General features: G+C 54.3%; 1 protein-coding gene across 24 annotated transcripts in view; it reads left to right on the top strand.

Annotated features, from left to right (window-relative positions):
- The window catches only part of Myo18a (myosin XVIIIA), a 94,741-nt gene that overhangs the window by 46,458 nt on the left and 26,928 nt on the right, over nucleotides 1-21,355 (top strand). For 12 of the 24 annotated variants that reach the window (XM_013503430.1, XM_013503432.1, XM_013503436.1 and 9 more), the window contains 20 exons: nucleotides 1,941-2,028; nucleotides 2,591-2,697; nucleotides 2,809-2,985; nucleotides 3,344-3,557; nucleotides 3,780-3,922; nucleotides 4,520-4,620; nucleotides 5,459-5,522; nucleotides 5,714-5,858; nucleotides 6,187-6,207; nucleotides 7,467-7,478; nucleotides 8,058-8,234; nucleotides 8,460-8,550; nucleotides 8,841-9,033; nucleotides 10,035-10,121; nucleotides 12,323-12,464; nucleotides 12,610-12,769; nucleotides 13,807-13,993; nucleotides 14,282-14,525; nucleotides 16,744-16,853; nucleotides 19,897-19,962. In XM_013503430.1, the coding sequence (XP_013358884.1) occupies nucleotides 1,941-2,028; nucleotides 2,591-2,697; nucleotides 2,809-2,985; nucleotides 3,344-3,557; nucleotides 3,780-3,922; nucleotides 4,520-4,620; nucleotides 5,459-5,522; nucleotides 5,714-5,858; nucleotides 6,187-6,207; nucleotides 7,467-7,478; nucleotides 8,058-8,234; nucleotides 8,460-8,550; nucleotides 8,841-9,033; nucleotides 10,035-10,121; nucleotides 12,323-12,464; nucleotides 12,610-12,769; nucleotides 13,807-13,993; nucleotides 14,282-14,525; nucleotides 16,744-16,853; nucleotides 19,897-19,962 (2,529 nt within the window). The remainder of the gene's footprint in view (nucleotides 1-1,940; nucleotides 2,029-2,590; nucleotides 2,698-2,808; nucleotides 2,986-3,343; nucleotides 3,558-3,779; nucleotides 3,923-4,519; nucleotides 4,621-5,458; nucleotides 5,523-5,713; nucleotides 5,859-6,186; nucleotides 6,208-7,466; nucleotides 7,479-8,057; nucleotides 8,235-8,459; nucleotides 8,551-8,840; nucleotides 9,034-10,034; nucleotides 10,122-12,322; nucleotides 12,465-12,609; nucleotides 12,770-13,806; nucleotides 13,994-14,281; nucleotides 14,526-16,743; nucleotides 16,854-19,896; nucleotides 19,963-21,355) is intronic. The other 12 variants (XM_013503427.1, XM_013503429.1, XM_005402684.2 and 9 more) reach the window with 2 other exon arrangements.

Raw genomic sequence — 21,355 nt, forward strand, 5'->3', positions numbered from 1 at the left:
GCCCTCTCACTCTGGATAGAGACAGCCCAAAAGGCTGATTCCTGACCCAGAATCTGAAGACAAGGCAGTCTGTCTCCTGGCTAATGTGGGATTAGCTCAAAAGGCATTAGTGACAGGCCATGACCCTTTGATGTCACCCCCAACAAAGGGCCCGTAGATCATGCCCATTCAAGTCAAAGATTTTACCATTCTCAATGTAATTTGAAAAAAAAATTAATAATTTTTTTATGAAGTTACATTTCTTCAAATATAAAAAACTAGCCTTTTAAAGTGTCCTTGCCATCACAAATCAGAACACTCACTGACAGCAGGTGAGATGTGGTAGCGCACGCCTGTCATCCCAGAACTCAGGAGGCTGGGGAAGGAAGATGACAGTGAGTTCAAGGCCAGCCTGAAGTACATAGTGAAACCTTGTCTCAAATAAACTTAACAAAACAAAACAAAACAAAAAACCTACAACCCAAAAAACAAAAACAAAACACTGATAGCTTCCTATCTTATTGAAGGATAATTTCCCTGGTCTGTGGCACCAAGAGTCTAGGACACATTGATGTGGTCCAGCCCTCTCATTCCATAGCTAGGGAAAACTTCTGTCCAAAGTTTTTTTATCCAAAGCCAGAATTCAGTCTGGGAGCAGGACCCAGGTCTTCTTTTAACTCCAAGAACTACGACAAACAACATATAGTATTTATTATGTGCTTATATCTTCTCCTGATCCCTCACCTAGGATGTCAGTAGCACAAGGCAGTATCTTGGCCTTGGATCTCATGAGGAAGGGACACCTTGAATGAGGGACTCTCGGAGACTATTTGTACCTCCCAGTTAGGAACCTTCAGATCACTGTGGGCCCAGTGCTAGCCTGAGGGCTGGTCCCTGCCTCTGGGGTGACCAGGCCCTCTCTAGGGACCACTGGGTGACTTTGCTGCCATTTCACCCACACACAACAAAGGAACCTGGTAGGCCTGTGGGAGCTGGCCTTTCTGTTATCCCAACTCCCCCAGGCATGATGCTTCCCAGCTCAGTGTCCTGCTTAGGGGCACCAGGCTTGACACCTCCATACCCTGACAGTGCTTAATCTTATTTCTGCATGGTGACCACTTACAGGCCCGGGGGGATCCTGGCTCCTTCACATCCATTCCTGTGGCCATATATATCATACATTAAGTCTTTCTCTGTGTTTGACCAAACAGTGCTGTTTCCCACCCACTAGATCTCTGCCGTGCCGCCTCTTGCCTTTGTGTTGCACTGAGGTGTCTACTAGGTCTGTGTAACTGCCACTTTCCAAGCAGGGCCTTTGCTGACTGTGACATGGAGTAGGATCGGGGAGACTGCCATGTGATGTGTAGGTTACACCTGGGTACTATGCTCTTACCCAAGTAGAACATCTTCTGCAGACCAGGCCTGAGGCCAGGGCTCAGGACCCACCTATCATTCTCCCACGAAGTCCTAGGACAACACATTTCTCCTGAGTTCTGGAGGAAGTAGCCTTTCCCATCATTTGGCATGAAAGAGCCCATGGTGGTGGCCCAGGGTGTAGGGCTTGGACTCAGGATACTAATCCCACAGGTTTGGCAGGGAGAAGAGGGCAGAGGGCAGCTCAGGGAGGTATAACCTGGTGACTTGCTTTCCCGGGGCCTGCTCACCCCTGGGCACATGTTTCCTGTGTTGCTGTCCCGCCCCTTCCAAACCTGCAATACCGGCATGCTCACTAGCCTCGGTGTCCTTGTCCTTAGAGCTCCTCAGAACGACCGCTACCTCCTGGCTTCTGTACCTTCCTTCCCTGACACTTCTGATATCCCTGTGTTCCATGTCTGCCACTTAACTATTTCCCCTGCCCAGTGGCTCATCTTGAAGTCCTTCTCCCACTTGTCCCCTCTCTTCTGCTGTCCTGGTCTGTCTTCCAGCGCAGGGTCTCACTCTGTATTCTTGCCCTCTGACAGGCCAAGACCGAAGAGCAGATTGCAGCTGAGGAGGCCTGGTATGAGACTGAGAAGGTGTGGCTGGTCCATAAAGATGGCTTCTCCCTGGGTGAGTGTCTTGGTTACTTTTCTCTCATTGCTGAGACAAAATACCTGATGCCCAAAATTAAGGAAGGAAAGGTTTATTTAGTTCACAGTTTGTGGAAGTTTCAGTCCATACTTGGCGGGCACCAAGGCAGGTGGCGCATGGCAGAGGGCAACAGTTCACTGCAGCAGAACAGCAAAGCAACAAGAGCAAAAGGGAGGAGCAGTGGCAAGCAGCCTCTTTTCCTCCCTTACACTGTATGCAAACTACCCACCCCAGGGCAGGTGTAGCACTCACATCCATAATTCCAACATTGGACCGTGAATCAATCATAAACTCTAGAAGCCTGCCCCATGACTACATGATGCTTTTGGGGGACATCCAGACACAAACTATAGCAGTGAGTCAGCAGGTTAGGTGCAGACATCTGGAACTCTTCAGTAGGAGCTCTGGGTTGGCTGAGGGTTGGGGAGTAAGCAAAGAGAGGCTGGTGATCCACCGAGAAGAAAGTGGAACCAAAAGGGGCCCAGACAGAGTAACAGAGGCTTCCCAGCCCTGTGTCCAACTGTCTGTGCCTGTACTGTAGCCAGCCAGCTCAAATCAGAGGAGCTCAGCTTACCTGAGGGGAAGGTGCGTGTGAAGCTGGACCACGATGGAGCCATCTTGGACGTCGATGAGGATGATGTAGAGAAGGTTAGCAGGAGGCTGCTGAAGGGTTGGGAGGGTAATGGGCAAGGCGGGCCTGTCCTCTATGGCAGCGACAGGATCAGCTCTTCATTGCCCCCTGCCTGTCTTTCTGCCCAGGCTAATGCACCCTCCTGCGACCGGCTAGAAGATCTGGCCTCACTGGTGTACCTCAATGAGCCCAGCGTCCTGCACACACTGCGCCAGCGCTACGGTGCTAGCCTGCTGCACACCTATGCTGGCCCCAGCCTGCTCGTCCTCAGCCCCCGAGGGGCCCCATCTGTGTACTCAGAGAAGGTGCAGTCCCTCTGACTACTGTGCTGCCTCATGAACCCACCCCCTGCCACCCACCCCATCTCCCCTGGCTCTCTGCCTTTCGTCTTTGGTGGCCACTGGGCTCTTGTCCATTACCATAGTTGAACTTCAGAGAAGGAATCATTTCAGCAGGGTTGGGGGTGGTGCAGAAGGAGCTCCTGCAACCTGTAGTAGAGTCCAGGACCTAGCTAGTATCTGCATTTCTATGTATGGCTTTGGCCTCATAATCCATGGCCACCTCAGGAGTGAAAATTCAGAAAGATGTGGACCCTGGGGGTGAGGTATGTCTGGGTGGTCTAGCTAACAGCCTGCCCTTCCCTCCATCCCTTTTCTGCTGAAGGTGATGCACATGTTCAAAGGGTGTCGGCGGGAGGACATGGCACCCCACATCTATGCTGTGGCCCAGACAGCATACAGAGCAATGCTGATGAGCCGCCAGGACCAGTCCATCGTCCTTCTGGGCAGTAGCGGCAGTGGCAAGACCACCAGCTGCCAGCATCTGGTGCAATACCTGGCCACCATTGCAGGCACCAGTGGGAACAAGGTGTTTTCTGGTGAGGCAGGGGCAACTGAGAATGGGGTGAGAAGAGTTGGGGGAGGGCTGCGCCTTCCTCGGTGCCAGTGCTGTTTTTCCCTATCCCCTCTATCCCCTTGGGATTCATCTGTCCCTGGGTAGTTCTGGTCGAAGTGGCCTCAAGCCTTCACACCGCTGAGGCCCACAGCTGGGGTGAGCTGTACTCGCCTTTTCTGATGTCCCTGGGGCCTGTGTTCTGCAGCAGAGAAGTGGCAGGCTCTGTACACCCTCCTGGAAGCCTTTGGGAACAGCCCTACCATCATGAATGGCAGTGCTACCCGTTTCTCCCAGATCCTCTCCCTGGACTTTGACCAAGCTGGCCAGGTGGCCTCAGCCTCCATTCAGGTGAGAGGGTGTTGCCCAGGTATCAGGGCAGTGGGAGATGTGCGCCTGGTTTTATGCTATAGAAATCAGTCTGGCCCCAGTTCTTCACTGGCCAAGGATTCTGTCCTGACCAAGGCACAGGCAGGCCTGGCTTACGCTGCCTAGAGCTGCTGCCATTCTGCCCTCCAGGCCTCCCATCCAAGTCCTTCTTCCCTCCTGACCTAGGGGCTGTCACCACCCTACTGCTGGGCCCCCAGCTATACCCACTTTCTGAGATCCACATTCAGGGCCTTCTCGGGGGTGATTTCACCCAGCAGAGGATGACGTGAGGCCCAGCCAAGGCTAATCGTCTTCTATGTTACATGAACTTTTTTACCACAAGTTTCCATCTCCCTAAGAAGACTGGTACCAGGGTCTCCTTCCATGGCCCTGGTTTCTGGCTCCTGTTCGATCTGGAAGGAGGGGCGGTTCTGACTATTGGCTGAGCACCTTGCTGCAAAGCAGATGCAGCAGCTTGTTCCCAGGGCCTGGAGGGTCAGGGGCCTGGTTCTTGCTGCTAGAGGGTGGGAGGAATTTGATCCAGCACTAGCTCCTTCCATACCTCATTTTGTGCCACAGACTATGCTTCTGGAAAAGCTGCGTGTGGCCCGACGCCCAGCCAGTGAGGCCACGTTCAACATCTTCTACTACCTGCTGGCCTGTGGGGATGGCACCCTCAGGTGAGGTGGGACAGAGGAAACATTGAGGGAGCTCTAGACTCCAGCCTGCCAACTGGGCTCCGAGGCTTTGCCACCTGCTTGCCCACTGTGCTGTGTGGGCATTGCTGCTGTGTGCCACGCTTTGAGCTGAGCCCTGGGAAGGCCAAGGTGGGGGGAGATGTAGGTCCTGCCTGTCAGGAACTCCCTGGCCATGGGGACTGCAACCTTGCTGTATGGAAACAGCACAAATGACTCGGTATTTCCAGGGAGTCCTGGGGATCTCCATTACCCAGGAAATCAGGTCTGGGGTGGAAAGCTTATGGGACAAAGGTGTTGGGTGACTTGCCTACAGTCACATAGCTAGTATGGGGCTCAGCTTGGCCAAAGCCCAAACCCTCTTCAGTGTCCCAGCTGGCCTTCCATGCCCTATTGGCTACTCCTGCTGGGCTCTTCCCTTTAGATCTTCAGACTTACTGTCTGGCTGTCTGCTCACTGGGCAAGAATAACCCCTAAGGCTGAGCAGGCAGCTTTAGCATTACCCTCTGTAGCTCCTCTCCAAACTGAAGCAGGCTGTCTGGGTTCCCTCACCCTTCAGGCAGGTCTCCTGCTCCTCTCTAGGGGGCCTGACTGGACTCTCTCCCAGGCCTCTGTGGTGACCTGTCGCAGGGCAGCTGGTGCTCTGCCCAGGCATCTAGGCCAGATAGGAAAGGTGACACAGTGGCCTGACAATTGGAATGATGGGCAGATGGCACTTGGGATCTGGAAGCTCGGGACCTGTCTCCACCCTGGGGTGGAGGGCCGGGTGGGGGGGCTTCATCTGAGGATCAAGCTCCATGCTAATGCCTCTTTGCACCCCTAGGACAGAGCTTCACTTGAACCATTTGGCAGAGAACAATGTGTTTGGGATTGTGCCACTGGCCAAGGTGAGGGGTCTGTGAGGACTGGGTTGGCAACCCTGGACCTTGGCGATAGGAGAAGCCTTAGTTGGCATATGGTGCCCCATGGGTGGCTGTGCCCAAATCCTGCCCTCCCTGAGGGTCCAGCTCTATGGGGACATGGTGGGAAGGACAGACCCTCTCAGGTCTGGAGCCAGCATGTCTGTCCATCCCTGCAGCCTGAAGAGAAGCAGAAGGCAGCACAGCAGTTCAGTAAGCTGCAGACAGCCATGAAGGTCTTAGGCATCTCCTCCGATGAACAGAAGGCCTGCTGGCTCATCCTGGCTGCCATCTACCACCTGGGGGCCGCAGGAGCCACCAAAGGTAACCACAGCTGGGTCCCAACAACCTGCCTTGTCAGACAGGAGATCTGGTAGGGACCCCTGCCATTCCCAGTTTGTTCTTGCCCTGCACACACTCCGCTGCTAACAGATAACCCTCTTACGTGTGCCCCTTCTCACGCCCCCTCATGAGAGCACAAGGCCAGAGGAACATCACCCCCAGTAATGGCCTGAGGCCTGGCCTTAGCTGCCAGGACTGGGAGCACTGTGAGGAATGGGTGGCTGGGGACAGAGGCTGGGGCTCGGGTAGGGAAGGCCCTCCCTCGGAGCAGCCCTTGGAGTAACTCTTCTTCTTGTTCCCTTCCTGACAGAGGCCCTTGAGGAGGAAGCGGGTAACTGACCCCGACCCGCCTCGGGGTGTAGGGGCTGCCTCATCCTGTCTTGGTGCTTCCCTGGGCTCTCTGGGGGCTGGGCTCATTCTGTCAGCGGAGGACTGGTCTGGGGAGAAACCCTAGGGTTTGACGGTGGAAGAGGAGTCTGCTTGCTGTGGGGCTTCTTGGGGTCTCCGGAATAGCTGCCTCTCCACTGTATTCTGCATCTGGGTCCTGGGACCTCTTGGGGTGCTGTCCCTGGGCCTTAGGTGGGGCAGGGCAGGCTGGCTCCAGGAGGCTCTGGGAGGCCAGTTTTCTTCAGTCTTCTCTTCCACTGGTTTGATAGTCACTGCTCTTGCTCTTGCACATCAAGGTGGAGGCCACGAGGGGGCAGTAGGCACCTGTTGACGGCTGAGCTGCAGTTTCTGCACTTGGGCTGCGGGCTTGTGGATGGCTAGGGCTGTCTGTCACAGGAGAGCTGTTGCCTTCCTCAGAGACTGCCCTGGAAAGCAGTGATTTGAGCACCTCTTCAGCCTTTCTCCTGTAGTTTAGGGAAAGGCTGTGATGCTGGCTCTGGATAATGCCTCGGCTTTGGCTCTCTTCCGGGGGGTGGGAAGGGCCCCTGGCTACGCAGCAGGAGCGGGAAAGCGCTGGTGGCTGTGGGTGCATGGGGGACAGGCGTCTGGGTTACCGGCCCCTTGTGATGCCAGCAGGTGGCAGCTGTGCCAGGAGGAAGCGGCCATCCTCAGGCCACGTGGGCAGGAGAGTGGACAGGAGAGTGGGCAGGAGAGTGGGCAGGCAGGCATGTGGCTGTGTCTTGTAGGAAGTTCTTTGAAGCTAGGGGTAGAGGTCCCTGTTTCCTCTGGCCCTCCTCAGCTGTGACTGTAGGTGGCGCATTCTGAGTGTTGAACAGTGTTGTCCCCTCAGAGCTTCCAGTATTTTCCAGGGCTGTGTGTGTGTGTGTGTGTGTGTGTGTGTGTGTGCGCGTGCGCGCGCTCACGGGCGCATGTACATGCACATGCGTGTGCACACCTGTGTGTACACATGTGGTAGAACATCTTTGTAGTGCTCTTTCTGGGTGTGCCCGTGTGTTGTCATCCGCGAACATACCTCTTTGAGAGAGTGTGTTTTTGTACCTCCGGGGCTGAATGCGGCCTGCTCATCCTCCTGAGCCCCCACCCCCTGCAGTCCCTTCCTGCAGGCCTAGTGGCTCAATTGATGACTGTTTGCTAACACACTGTTTTTCTTTGCATGCTGCATGCTGGTCCTTTGCCTTACAGAAGCTGCTGAAGGTAAAACCTTGTTTTCTTGTTAGCTTTCCCTAATTGCTGTGATTAGACACGTGTTGGCTGAGGAGCATATGTCTGTGTGGGCTGCTCCCTTTTTCAGGCGGCTCTGTTGCCTCCCCATTGTTGAGCCATCTAGGTATCTGGTTTCCCCTGGGGTAAGAGGGGGGAGAGAGGGGTGTCCTGATGCATCCAGGGAAGGAGCAGACGTCAGTACTCCCTCATGCGGAGTCCCCTGAAGACACACGTGGCTCCTGTGCTCATCCTAACTTGTCTTTCCCCAACCCAGGCGAGGGGGAAATCCCTGAAGAGATTTTTGCAGCTGACTCAGTGCCCTCTGGTGGCAGCCTGTGGAATTACCTCCCTTTTAGGACCAGCTCATTGTTTTTGCCCCCAAGGGACCCAGAAAGTGCTAAATGTCCCTGTTCCCATCGAGTCCATTTGGTGTCATGAGGGCTGGTTTTTGACTTCAGAAGAAGGGCCATCCCCAGGCCTATGGGAGTGAGGGATGCGAAAGGAACAGCGGTCATCAGTTGGCCTAAGGAGAAAGACTCGGAATGCCAGATCCCTTTTTCTGTTTCACAGCTGGCCGCAAGCAGTTTGCCCGTCACGAGTGGGCCCAGAAGGCCGCATACCTTCTGGGCTGCAGCCTGGAGGAGCTGTCCTCTGCGATCTTCAAGCATCAGCACAAGGGTGGCACCCTGCAGCGCTCCACCTCCTTCCTCCAAGGGCCCGAGGAGAGCAGCCTGGGAGATGGTACAGGTACCCTCAGCCGCTTAACTGGTGGATGTGACTGGGAGGCCTCACCTGGGGCTTGTTCCCGACCTGGAGGTGGGAGGGACTGCTGGAGTGAATAGACAGTCCTGTCGGTGGGAGAGGCCCAGCCCCAGGGTTTCATGTTGACTGGCGCCAGTATGTAGGGAGCATTCTTGGGCAAGTGGGATGGCCCATGGGACAGGAAGTAGAACTGACCCCCTTGCCCTGCAGGCTCCAAATTGAGTGCATTGGAGTACTTAGAGGGAATGGCATCTGGCCTCTACAGTGAACTGTTTACACTTCTCATCTCCCTGGTAAACAGGTGAGTGCCAGGCTGAGCCCAGGGACCCCCAATTTCCTCCTTTGGCAAAAGTGTGGCGGATGCCTTTGTGGCTGTGTTGGCTGAGGTGAGGCCATCGTCCACCAGTAGAGGCTTCACTGTCCCCATGGGCTGTGAACGAGGTGGGCTCTGAACAAGCCTCTGAACTACCAGGGGCCTAGGCTTCTGGACAGAGATGGGCATTTGCTGCATACCAGGGGCAGACCAAGGGGGCCCACTCTGTAGCCTGCTTCCTACTCTGGCCAGTGCTGATCCAGGCTTTCCCTGTGAAGGGCTCTCAAGTCCAGCCAACACTCGCTCTGCTCCATGATGATTGTGGACACTCCGGGATTCCAGAACCCCGAGCTGGCTGGGTCAGCGCGTGGAGCCTCCTTTGAGGAGCTGTGCCACAACTACACCCAGGACCGGCTGCAGAGGCTGTTCCACGAACGCACCTTTGTGCAGGAGTTGGAGAGATACAAGGAGGTAGCTCCTACCCTGCCCCTGCCCCTGCCCCAGCCCAACCCTGGCTTTACCTTCTGGCTGTGGCATCCCCAGGGAGGGCTTCTGTGGGCTTGGGAAGGTGCCGTCTTCCCTGCTGGCTGCTCCTTCCCAGTTGTCTCTTCCCTTTCCATCTCCACCCTCCCTTGCTCTCTGTAGTGGGAATCTTGTCCTATCCTTTGATCTCACCTGCATTTTTTTTTTAAGTAGTGGCCAAGTTTACTTGAAAAAGTAAAAGTGAAGAGTGAGGGAAAAACTGGCTCTGTGGAGTGAGGTTAGGGCCAGTAAAAGAGGAAAAAGCAAGATAAAAGTACACCCTGGAGGAAGTAGGGCAGGCTACCATGAAGAAAGCCACGCTAGCCTTGACAACATTCTCACCTAGTGGAGAATTTGCTCTCCACAAAGCTGGTGGTGCATCAGGGTCCCTGGAACCCCTCCATGCCCTCCTTCGAAGCACCCTCCTAGAGCCTGTAAATTGCCAGGGTGCCGTTCCTGCCTCCAAGTGCCTGGGCCCCGCCTCCCCTCCCCGTGCCTCCCTCTCTGCTGATCTGTTAGGATGGTAGTTGAGTATTTGAGACCCCTCTCGAAAAGGGTGTCCTGGCTGGGAGGAGACCTGGAAATCTTTCCTTATGTGGAGATAAGTTGGATAAAGCGAGGGTGATACTTTTCCTGGGGAGAGGAGACTCAGGAAGAACATGACAGTTGTTTCCACGTGTTGCCAGGATGATGGTATGAAATTGAAAGGAGGCTTCTTCTGTATTACTTAATCGGCTGATGCAAGAGATTATGAGAACTTCAGCTTTCCAAAAATACAGTGTGTTACCCTTGGAAGTCATGAGCAGCTTGTCACTTCGGGCAGTGGAGGGACTCCCTGCACCACATGGGAGGTTGGACTTGCCGTCCTTTGCAGCCCTGCCTCCCCCACTCATAGAGGCGCACACCCACACGTGGCCCTGCACTCATTATTGGTCTGCTTTACCTCCTAGGAGAACATTGAGCTGGCATTTGATGACTTGGACTCGGCCACAAATGACTCTGTGGCTGCTGTGGACCAGACTTCTCACCAGTCCCTGGTAGGAATGTCAGCGAGACCTGGGCTAGCCTCACCTCTCACGTCCTACTCCTCTGTGAGCCGCTGCTTCGGCTGCCACTGTGGGCTACCAGGGGCCCCACACTCACACTCAGATACCAGCCACTGCACGAGCATCTGTGGGGCTCTGCCCCTCAGCTCTCACAGCCTGTCCGGGAAGGTGACACCTTTCTTCTGCCTGGTGCAGTGGGGGCCCATACTCCACAGTGTCCCAGCCAGGCACTGTCAGCTGAGGCTCAGGCCCTGTCCTGTGATTGGCCGAGCCTCCAGCGTGTCTGCCAGGGGTCCTGATATAAACTGCTTGGGGTTGACGACCTGGACTGTAGGACAAAGACATTCCCTTCTATTGACCCCAAGGAGAGGATTAATGTAACTTAGCAGAGTGGGGCAAGGAGGCAGCATCCTGCTCAAATGGGAACACTGCCAAGCGGTAAAATACCCTCGAGGCACTGCCGTGAATGTGAGCCCTCACCCCTCAGCCTTGCAGGCAGGCTGTGTCACCCTTTGTTACTATTGTCTTGGGTGCCTTGGTGCCTGGGGCACTGGCCGGCCTGATGAGCACTTGGCATTTGGTGACTGTCTTCAATTAGGAGAATTGCATAAAGTGCTTTATTAGGGAATGACAGTTCTGCTAGGCTTCTGAGCTCTAGCTTCTGCTTTGAGTCCTGCTTCGCTCTCCCGCTTCCTGGAGTGAGGCCCTGCTGAACTAGCACAAGAGGAGGCAGTGAGCATCCCCCCCGAGACAAATGCTTAAAGTGTCCAAGCACTGCGTCTCTCCAGGGAAGGTGGATTTCCTTTTCTGACACCTGGGCTCCTGTGCTGGTCTCCGTTGAGAGCCTTTGCCACTCCCAGGAGATGGGAAGAATTCATACATGTGTCTCAGATTTGTGTTGGGCTGAGGCTCGGCCCTCTGTCCCCTTCTTTGGTCTTCACTGTTTGCGGGGCCTTAGCACTGGGCAGCTGAACCTTGGGGTAAGAGGCCCCTCAGTGCCACTCACTGTCTGGTGACTTAGCTACTCCTTCCTGCCATTCACCTCTCCCTACCAGAGGGCTATGTAGTCCTTCAGCCCTTGGGCACATTCTGCTTCCTTCTGGTAATCACACTGATTCCTTCGGGCAGCGGTGGGCAGCTAGGGTCAAAGAGAAGGAAGATAGCACTTTTCTCATTTTTTTTATCCTCTATTCCTAAAGGCCAGGCCAAAATGGGGCATGGGGAAGATTCAGTTCTTCCTGTCTGAGGAAGACATAGCAATTCCTTCAGAGCTGGGCATGGTGGCGCATGCCTGTAATCCTAGCAGTTGGGAGGCTGAGGCAGGAGGATTGTTGCAAGTTCGAGGCCAGCCTGGGCTACAAAGTGAGCTCAAGGCCAGCCTGAACTGCAAAGTGAATCTTTGTCTCAAGAAGAGGAAGGAAGGAAGGAAGGAAGGAAGGAAGGAAGAGAAAGAGAGAGCACACCTTCAGGCTAGATGTGGTCACAGACCTAGTTTGCCTAGCCTTCATGGGATATTAGAAATTAGAAGTCAGTATTTCTACCTTCTGTTGAAAAGCCAGAGGGTTGGCCAACTAACGGTGCTCATCCTTCCAGGAGAGCAGTCAGCTGCACCTAAGTGGCAGTTGTTCCTTCAGTTGGTGACACCAGCTTTCTGGCTTGCCCCAGCCTCCTCATGTTTTGGCTACCACACCCATGAAGTCGCCTGTCTCACACTTTGGCCCCTGAGTTTATACCATGTGTGTTTCCCACCTGCAGTGATGTGAGCCCTCTGTCTTCTCTCTTCTTGGGGACCAGTGTTAACCCCACCAGTCATCAATTATTGAACAATTCCTTTGGACCATCCACTGTGCTCAGAGCTTTCCAGACTTTATCCCATTTAATCTGCCAGGAAATGAGGAGGGGACGAGGATAAGGAGAGCTTGTGGGTATGGGGTCAGGTAGTAAGCCTTCTGTTTTTGATGCCTTTGGACCCAAGTCCCAGGAAGCATCTTTGTGCAGGTTCTCCAGTATCTTTCTGGGCCTTTCTTTCCCTGTGCTGCCCGCTTCCTCCACAAGGTGTCAGCAGTGAGTAGACGAAGCTGAAGAATGCAGGGTGTGCACATGGGTACCTGCGGCTGTTCATAGTAGTCAAGACCGCAGCTCCTTTCCCTCAGCTCCATGTGGCAAGGTGGGATTCGTCCCGTTCTCCATAGGTCCGCTCGCTGGCCCGCGCGGATGAGGCAAGGGGCCTGCTGTGGTTGCTGGAAGAGGAAGCACTGGTACCAGGAGCCACTGAGGATGCCCTCCTAGAGCGCCTTTTCTCCTATTATGGCCCTCAGGAAGGTGACAAAAAAGGTAGGTGGCACCCTGAAGGGTAGCTCCACTGCTTCCTTGCCAGAAGACCCGTCTGTATGGGTCCAGGTGGAACTTCACGGGGGACTCACTGAATCCCTTTGTGTCTGTCCCACGACAATCTGAACCTTGCTTCCTCCACCCTCAGGCCAAAGCCCGCTTCTGCGCAGCAGCAGACCACACCATTTTCTCCTGGGACACAGTCATAACACCAACTGGGTGGAGTACAACATGGCTGGCTGGCTGAGCTACACCAAGCAGAACCCAGCCACCCAGAATGCCCCTCGGCTTCTGCAGGACTCCCAGAAGTAAGGACACACCCTTTACCTATGTCTTGTCCCTACACCTGTTCCCTGAGCCCCCTTCCCCTGCATGCGTCTGAAGGGCTCCTTCACCAACAATGTTTTGTTTTTTTGTTGTTGTTTTGTTTTTGTGGGTTTTTTTGGTTTTTTTTCCAGTACCGGGAATCGAACTCACGACCCTGCACTTGCCAGGCAGGCGCTTTGCCACTGAGCTAAATCCCCAGCCCCTTCACCAGCAATGTAAATAGCTTCCAGTTCCTGAGAGGCAGTAGTCAAGGCCAGATGGCCTTGAGAGCATGGGGGTGGCCTTCTGGAATAGAGGTGGGAGAGAGATACGGTTGGGAGCACCTGTAGTTTTCAGCTGGACAGTACCCCCACACTCTCCAGAGAAAGCAGAAGTCTTATGAACTCCTCGGTCCTATGAACCCTATCATCCATCCATCCATCATCAATCTATCCATTCATTGATTCCATAGATGATTATTGGATACCTAGTCTAATAGGGACAGCTAGGCTCTTGGCAGATAGCAGGAAGTTCAATTCTCTTTCTCGGGGGAGTTTACCTTCTAGCAGGGAGGAGAGAATGAACAGTAAATGTAGAAAGCAAATTATGTAGTATAGTAGCAGATGTTAGGCTCTTCTCTCCTGTCATACTGGAAACCCCTCTGCTTTCTTCCCTCCCTTCCTTTTTTTTTTGTTTTTTTTTGTTTTTTGGTTTTTTGGTTTTTCTCTGGTACCAGGAACCGAACTCACGACCTTGTGCTTGCCAGGCAGGCGCTTTGCCGCTGAGCTAAATCCCCAGCCCCTTCTCCCTTCCTTTTGTCTATCCCTAGCCTACTCTGCTTCTGCCCACCCTCAGTTTTCTTTTCTTACTGCTTTAAAGTCTCCCTCCAGTTTCTCTATAGGATATAGCCATGTGGCCTCAGCCCAACTAACCCAGGCCTCTGGCCCTGCCATCTAAGGGTGGTTTGATGCCCTAAGACAGCCTCCACTGCCCCATGAATGTGACTCCTATTCCTCCCTTGCTGTCCCATCTTTGCCAGAAAGATCATCAGCAACCTGTTTCTGGGCCGGGCAGGCAGTGCCACCGTGCTGTCAGGATCCATTGCGGGCCTGGAGGGCGGCTCACAGCTGGCACTGCGCCGGGCTACTAGCATGCGGAAGACCTTTACCACGGGCATGGCAGCTGTGAAGAAGAAGTCTCTGTGCATCCAGATTAAGCTGCAGGTGGTGAGTGTTCGACCAGGCCCTGGGGCCTTTCTTGCTGCTGGCAGGCAGGCCTGGGCACGCGACACATCCATTGCCTACCCAGCATCCCGTCCGGTTTGATCACTGCCGGTAGGTTGCCTATGAGTGGCCAGCAGGCCTGGGGAGGGAAGAGATTTTTAGGTTTCGCATGTTCTGGCTGGTAGTGGGACACTGCTGTCCTAGGAGAAGTGGAGCTGCTGGCACCAGTCCCTACTCTCCTGGGTAGGGGCCATTGGAGCCCACTGAGAGGGGTTCTTTCCCTTTTGGTAGGATGCCCTCATTGACACCATCAAGAGGTCCAAGATGCATTTCGTGCACTGCTTCCTGCCTGTGGCTGAGGGCTGGGTCGGGGAGCCCCGGTCTGCCTCCTCCCGCCGTGTCAGCAGCAGCAGTGAGCTGGATCTCCCCCAGGGAGACCCCTGCGAGACTGGGCTCCTGCAGCTTGATGTGCCCCTGCTCCGTGCCCAGCTCCGGGGCTCCCGCTTACTTGATGCCATGCGCATGTACCGCCAAGGTGAGGTTCCTTCCCCTACCTTGGCCCCTGGCACTTTCCCAGAGCTGACCCCACCCGCCCTGCCTTCCAGATACCCCCAGGGGGCTGGAAGGGTGCTGTTCCCCTCCTGCCTCAGGACTGGCCCCAAATCTCTTTCTTCAGCCTCCTTTCTGTCCTGGTGCTGCCTCTGGGGGAATCATCCTTATTGCTTTCCCAGCCCAACCTATTCCTCTCCACCCTGTAGTCCCCCTCTTTCTCCTTTCCCTTCTGCATGCAAGTTCTCTTCATCGCCCTCCCTGCCCCGGTGCCCCATTGTTCATTCCCACGACTGCCTCCTGCCCCCTCACTGGTGTGGATAGGTCAGCTCTGCCCACAACAGCAGGCCCGGTGTCCTTTGAGAGCCTTCTGCCCCGGGTGAAACTAAGTACTAAATCTCTCTGAAGTATTTAAAATTTCCAAGAAAGGTCAGACAGACCCTTTTTATGGACTCATCTAGAGGAGCGGACAGAGGCTGACAGGAATAAGTGGCCATCCTTAGGGCGTTACAGCACGCCGGGCGCTGTTCTCCAGTCTCCCGCATTTCATACGCACAGCAACCTCCTGAGGTAGGACCTGCTACTCCTAGGTGGGGAGAGTGAGGCTGAGAAAGCTGGGTAGTTTGTCCACAGGCACACAGCTTGTCAGCGGCCAAGCCAGATTCCACCTAGGTAGTAGTCTGGCTGCAGAGCCAGGTCTCCCACGTTGGGTTTTGTTTGCCTGTGAAGTTAGGAGTTGCCAGTTTCTGCTCTTTTTTACCTTAGCTAGACAAACAGGCAGGGTCCCCCTCACCCATAGCCAGGTCCCCTACATTATCCCCACGGGCATCTTCACTTTTCCTTAGCAGCCAAAGCCAGGAAACAGGCTCCCTGCCCTGTTCTAAATAAATCATCGATCTGTCCCCACGTCTTGATATGGAGTTGGTGTTTATTATTTCAAAACCAGATTGTTACCGCTCTGAACCAAAATCAATGTGCTTTACTCAAACAAGCAGATCGATGAGGCCAGCAGCAGCAGGCCCCCCTCCCCTTCCCCGGCCCCCAGCCACCATCGATAGCGCTGATGATTAATTAAGATGCCAGGCATCCAGACCCACTATCCCGGCCCATCAATTTAATTGCAATTCAGATACAATCAATAGCTCACTTTGTCTTGGCCCCTCAGCGGCCCCCCGCCTCCTGTTTCAATTATCAGGCACATGCATCAGCCTCATCTCCCAGTTGGAGGGTTTCCCAGAGCTGCTAGCTGGAGTGGCAGAGCGAGCCCCTGGCTGGCGGAGAGGAACCTAGGTGTAAAGTCCAGCCCTGTCTTAGCTGCAGTTTCTTGACCTTGGACACATTCCCCCACCTTTCGAGCCTCAGTTTTCTCGGCTGAAAGATGCAGTGGTTCTTTCTGGTTTAAAAATTCTGTGATTCTGTACAAGTGGATCTCTTGGTCTTCCACCATGGGCTTGGGTGAGATGTGGGTGACTTGGGACCCCTGCTGGCCACCATTGTGACTTTGCTGCAAGCCAGAAGGCGTCTCACCTTTCCCTGACCTCTTACCCTCTGCAGGGAAGGAGCATCTATAAGCCTTGGACCCAGGGAACAAGATCAGAGTTGGGGGCAAGTAGAGGAGCCCTTTCTGAAATTCTGCCCCAGTGCAGAGGAAAGGAAAGGCGCGTTTCACTGAGCACTCACCAAGTGAACCAGGCTGTGCTTTCCACTCACTGTCCCAGTTAGTCTCCACAGTTACCTTGCAGGATAAGTACTAGGGCATCAGAGGTGGAGAAAGTGAGACCAGAGGTGTCCGATTGGCTCAAGGTCACATGACCATAAGGGGCAGGGCCAGGATTCCGGGACCAGCCCTTGTGCTTTTTTTCTCAGCTGCCATTTGCTGTCCTGTTGTTTTTCCTGCTGAGGCATGGTTCTCTCTATTATCACTTAGAGGCCTGGAAAACATCCCAGAGTTTACCGCAACCCCCACCGCCATCCCAGAGGCAGCCTGTGCCCTTTTAACCTTCTGTCCCAGTGGGAAGCAGTCCTGATGGTCCTCTGAGCCCCTTTTTCTTTTTCTGTCCTTTCTGGGCCTGCCTCAGGCAAGGCTCCCCACCCTCACAGTGTCTGCCCCTCTGCGTGACCCCCCACTGGGCACCAGAGGCTACTGGGGTATCCTGGGAACAGGTAAGGCATTGACCGACCTGGCTCTGGGCCGCTCTCTCCAGGGTACCCTGACCACATGGTGTTCTCTGAGTTCCGCCGCCGCTTTGATGTCCTGGCCCCACACCTGACCAAGAAACATGGGCGCAACTACATCGTGGTAGATGAGAAGCGGGTAGGTGTGGATCCCCAGAACCCCTGCAGGCCCCTCTCCCTCCCTCAGACCGCTTTGAGCAACTACCCATTCTCAGACCCATCTTCGCAGCCTCCTCTAGGGACAGGGCTAGGACGGGGATGCCACACTGGCAGAGTGGCAGAGGGAGCCTAGGGCCTGGACTGTAGGAACTGGTGAGGGCTGCCCTCGCTGGAGGCTGGAGGCTGGAGCTGGGGATGTCTGCTCTCTGGTGAGCCAGACAGTTATCCAAGAACAAGTAGGGCCAAGACCTCCCAGAACAAGAACTGATCAGGACTAGTGTTTCGGGCATTCCGCTGATGGCACCTGGGCCTCTCAGCTTGGCCTCTAACCTTGGCAGGGCCTGGTTCCTGCAAGGGGAAGCTGTCCAGAGCGGGGGCAAGCATCTCTCCTTGGGGAAGATTGATAAGGAAAGACCTCCTTGGTGCTAGGGAAAATATGAAACTGCTGGGCCCTTGGGCAGCCTGGGTTGGTGAGTCCATGACTGCAGAAGTGGTGTCCCTCTGTCATTCTAGGCTGCCATCTTGACCCTTAGGGCAGCTCCTCGGGCAGCCAAAGGGCTCTCTGAGCAGAGGAATCCTACCTTCCTTCCCCGTACACTGCCTCAAGTACCCAGGTGGCTTTGACGGTGCTTCAGACCTTAAAGGCAGGAGGCTGCAGAGTGAACAGGAAGCCTCACAGCGATGCTCCGCCTTTCCCCGCGTGTCCCCTCCCTTGCCCCTTGAGTGACAGCCACGTTCCTGGAGCCCTCAACAACCCTCTTTCTGTTCTCAGGCCTGCCGTTGTTGCATGAATTCATGTTGGCGTGAATGTAGATGATCCTTCTCTCTTGCTCTTGACCTCCATGTGCCTTGTCACCTCTGGAAATATTCCACCTCCAAAATCTTAGCATTTAGCATGGCCTTCCCTACATGTGGGTCTCACTGTGCTCAGAACACCTGCTCTTGGACTCCTTCAAGACTTCTTATCTCTAGATCCCGCCCCATTCTCTCTACTCTGTCGGTTCCTTTCTGACTGTGCTTCCTTTTCTGCTCAGCCTTCGTCCTCCTTGGTTTTCCTGAACTTCCCATAGTACATGCCCTGCCAGACTCCTACCCTAATGGGCCAGCCTTTGGATAGCTGCACTTTTTTTGTTTTTAAAGAAAAAAATATATTATTATGGGTATATATGTATAGTACATGAAGTTTACATTTGTTTTGAGGGATTGGTACATATACATGGCACCCTAATCATTTTTGATCCTCCTTCTCCCCTCCGCCTCCTTCTCCTGTCTCCTGATTCCCTCCCTCAATTCCAAAAAGTCTGTTTTTATTTTACTGTTTAATTTCTTTATAATTGGGTTTCTGTGTCTGATTATTTCACTGCATTCTTCAGTTTTGGCTTCCCAAGAGCCATGGGAGAAAATTAAGCAATGATGTGGACTTGAATCCCTGTAGGTTCACGGTCTTCACGCTTAGGCGGGCCTTTGGGGTGATCCAGTATCTTCCACAGCTTCTGTCTGTATCCGGCCCTGACCCCGAGCTTCCTCCCAGCACATGGCCTTGCTTCCAAGCTCTAATGAAATCCAAGCTCCAACTTCTTCTACCATCTGCAAACTCCAAACTTTTCTTTTTCTGGTCCTCCTTTTGTCCAGTCCGTTCTCTGAGCTTTGGAATCCATCCCTTCTGCTTCCCCAGAAACCTTCCCATCAGTATTAACCCTCTCTCTCTCGTGATCAACCTTTCTTCTCTTTTCTGTCCTTAGACACATGATCCATAGAGATGCTTGGTGGAAGGAGCCCTCCGTCAAGCGTCTCGTGCTTCACTGTGTCCTGCCTCTCCCTGTCCTGGCGCATCAGTAGTTACACCCCTCCTGGAACTGGTCTTCTCATCTCCCTGTGGCGACAGCCTCTTTTCTATCCGGTTTCTTGCATTCTCAGCAGTGTGTGACTTTGCTGACGGCTCTGTTCCTTTTGGAACATTATCTGTTCCCCTTCTTTGTTGTCTCTGTTCTTCTCACTCCCTCTGTGCTGTTGCTTCCACCTGCCCCTTCAGGATGGGTCTCTCTCTTCAGTATATTCCTTAGCTCTGTTCTCTGCCTACTCCCTCCTCCTGGACAACCTCATTCACACCATCTCTTCAATTACTGCATATATATTGATGACTGCCGGATCAATACCTCAGCCCAAGCTTCCCTCCCGAGCTCCAGACATCCATTTCCATCCGACTGCCTGCTGGACTTCTCTGCCTGTATCCCTCGGATACCTCAAACTGGCATGTTCAAACCAAACACTTCTCTCTTCCCAAACCTTGCATTCCCTGCCTTGGGTAGTGACACCATTACCTGTTTTGTTATATAAGTCAGAAGTCAGCATAGCCTTAGATTTCTTCTTATCCTGCACCCCTCCATATTTAACAAGGCTCTCTCCTCTTAACATCTCCTGTTTCACCTTTTTCCTTTTGGGGCAGGCACTAGCCTCCTTTCTTATGGATCACTGCCTAAAGGGGCCTCCATCTACCTTCCACCCATTTGGCAGTGGGACCTCCGCAAAAGGCAAGTCTGATCGTGTCCCTCTCTGAGGAGACACTGCAGGGGTCCCCAGGGCACCACACACTTACCTCCCATCTCCCTCAGTGGTTCCAAAACACTTGGGTTTCCTCTGTGCACTCTGCCCCTGGGCCTTTGCTCATGCTGGTTGTGCTACCTGAACTGCCCTCTCCTGTCCTTCCTCTGGCTAATTCCTGCCTATGTCTAAATTCTCAGTCCAAACAGCACCTCCTGCAGAGTGGCTTTCACAGTCCTCCTTCCTGATTTAGGTGCTTCCTCCTGTACATACTTGACAAATTCACTGGTCTTGCTCTCCAGGAAGAGTTTCTTCCTCTTGCAGTCACCTCTCTCTCACCAGAGTCAAACAGTGGCTGACACTGCAGAAGCCCAGCAGAATGGCTTGAGAAATAAATAATGAACTGCTTGGGAGGAGCAAGGGGAGGACCGAGTGACGGGGAGGGGCCGGGCATGCTTCCTGACTCAGCCCTCTCTTCTCAGGCAGTGGAGGAGTTGCTGGAGTCCTTGGACCTGGAGAAGAGCAGCTGGTGCATGGGCCTGAGCCGGGTGAGTTGCCCTCAGGTGGGCAGCTGGGCCCTTGCTCCCTGGTAGCTCTTGTGAAACGGCAGTCCCTCCACCCCTGTCTTCCCCACTTGGTCTTCAGAAGTCCCCCGTCTGAGTGCTCCCCTCAACCCTACCCCAGCTGCTCAGAGGCTGCCCCTCCTTGCAAGGGGCCCCCGTCAGGGACAGGAGCCAGGGAGTAGGTACTGCAAAACTTTTCACTTTCCTGCCTTGTGGATAACTGGCTTATTCAGTGCTGTGAACACCCGTGTGATGTCAGGAAGGAGTGGGCCGGAGGTGGCCTGGAACATGGCCTGAGTCCTGTGCGGCGGGGTGGGAGCCCCAAAGACCTGGGCTCAGAGGAGGTGGGCCAGGAGGAGCCAGCAGGCAGGAGGGAGAGAGCACCTGTGGGAGTTATCTACAACTGCCAGGATCCTGAAGAGCAAGCACCACTTGCCCGCAGGCTGAATTCCTCATCCGACTGGAACGTGGTGTGTTAAAGGGAGGCACACCCGGCTAGTGTGTCGCATTGCCCCATACCAGTGGCCTAGCCAAGCGCTCCTCCCACAGGCAGGGACCCCTGCACGCCCCATCCCACATGGGGAAGGTTGGACAGGTGACAACCACGTATGTGCTCTGAGGGCTGGGGTGAGTGGAGGACAGCGGGGAGCCAGAGTGGGGTTCTGGGTTGTCCTTGTCAGCAGAGAGGGAAGGAGCTCTGGGCTCAGGGAGTGCTGGGAGGCTGAGTTGGAAGGAAGTACTTGGAAAAAGCTTGCATGTTATTTGTCCCCTCTGTTCTCTGTCCTTTCTGTTGTCCGCCCTCCGTGTTGAGCATTTTGAGTTAGGGTCTTGGTTTCTCTGCCCCGCCGCTGTGAATCCCTTTCCCTCCGTCCCCATGTCTGTATTTTCCCATCTGTGTTCCTGCTGTGCTTGGCTTCCCCTTTTCCTCTGGGCCCCGGCAGCTCCTGCTGCTCTGTCCCTTGCCTTGTGGTTCTGTGTTTTCTTGTTTTTCTGCATGTTCTGTGTCTGTTGTGGCCCCATGCTCTCCCAGCATCATTTCCTGGTTCTAGTCTCTACTCTGTCTCCTACATTTGGTTCCCTCCTTCCTGTTTGCCCCTCTCCCCCTGCCTTTTCTTAGGCTCAGGGGCTGCCAACTGGGCTTCCTTTTGAGCCTGTCTGCAGTCAGGGTCATTCCTTCAGCTGTTCCATGTCTCCAGGTTTACCGGTCCTTACTCCGGGCTCCTACCCTTCTAGTAGGCTGGCCTACTGCTGGCTGGCAATGGGGGTGCTCCCCTCCAAGCGGTTCCCAGGTTCCCAAGCACATCTTGGGCAGGAGCGGACCTGTGTGAGCTGGTCCACTTCCAGCTGCCATCTCAGACCTCTGTGATCCTGAGTCCTC

The sequence above is a fragment of the Chinchilla lanigera genome, unplaced genomic scaffold, assembly GCF_000276665.1.
Source record: "Chinchilla lanigera isolate Chin_1 unplaced genomic scaffold, ChiLan1.0 scaffold00080, whole genome shotgun sequence".
Taxonomy (NCBI): Eukaryota; Metazoa; Chordata; class Mammalia; order Rodentia; family Chinchillidae; genus Chinchilla; species Chinchilla lanigera.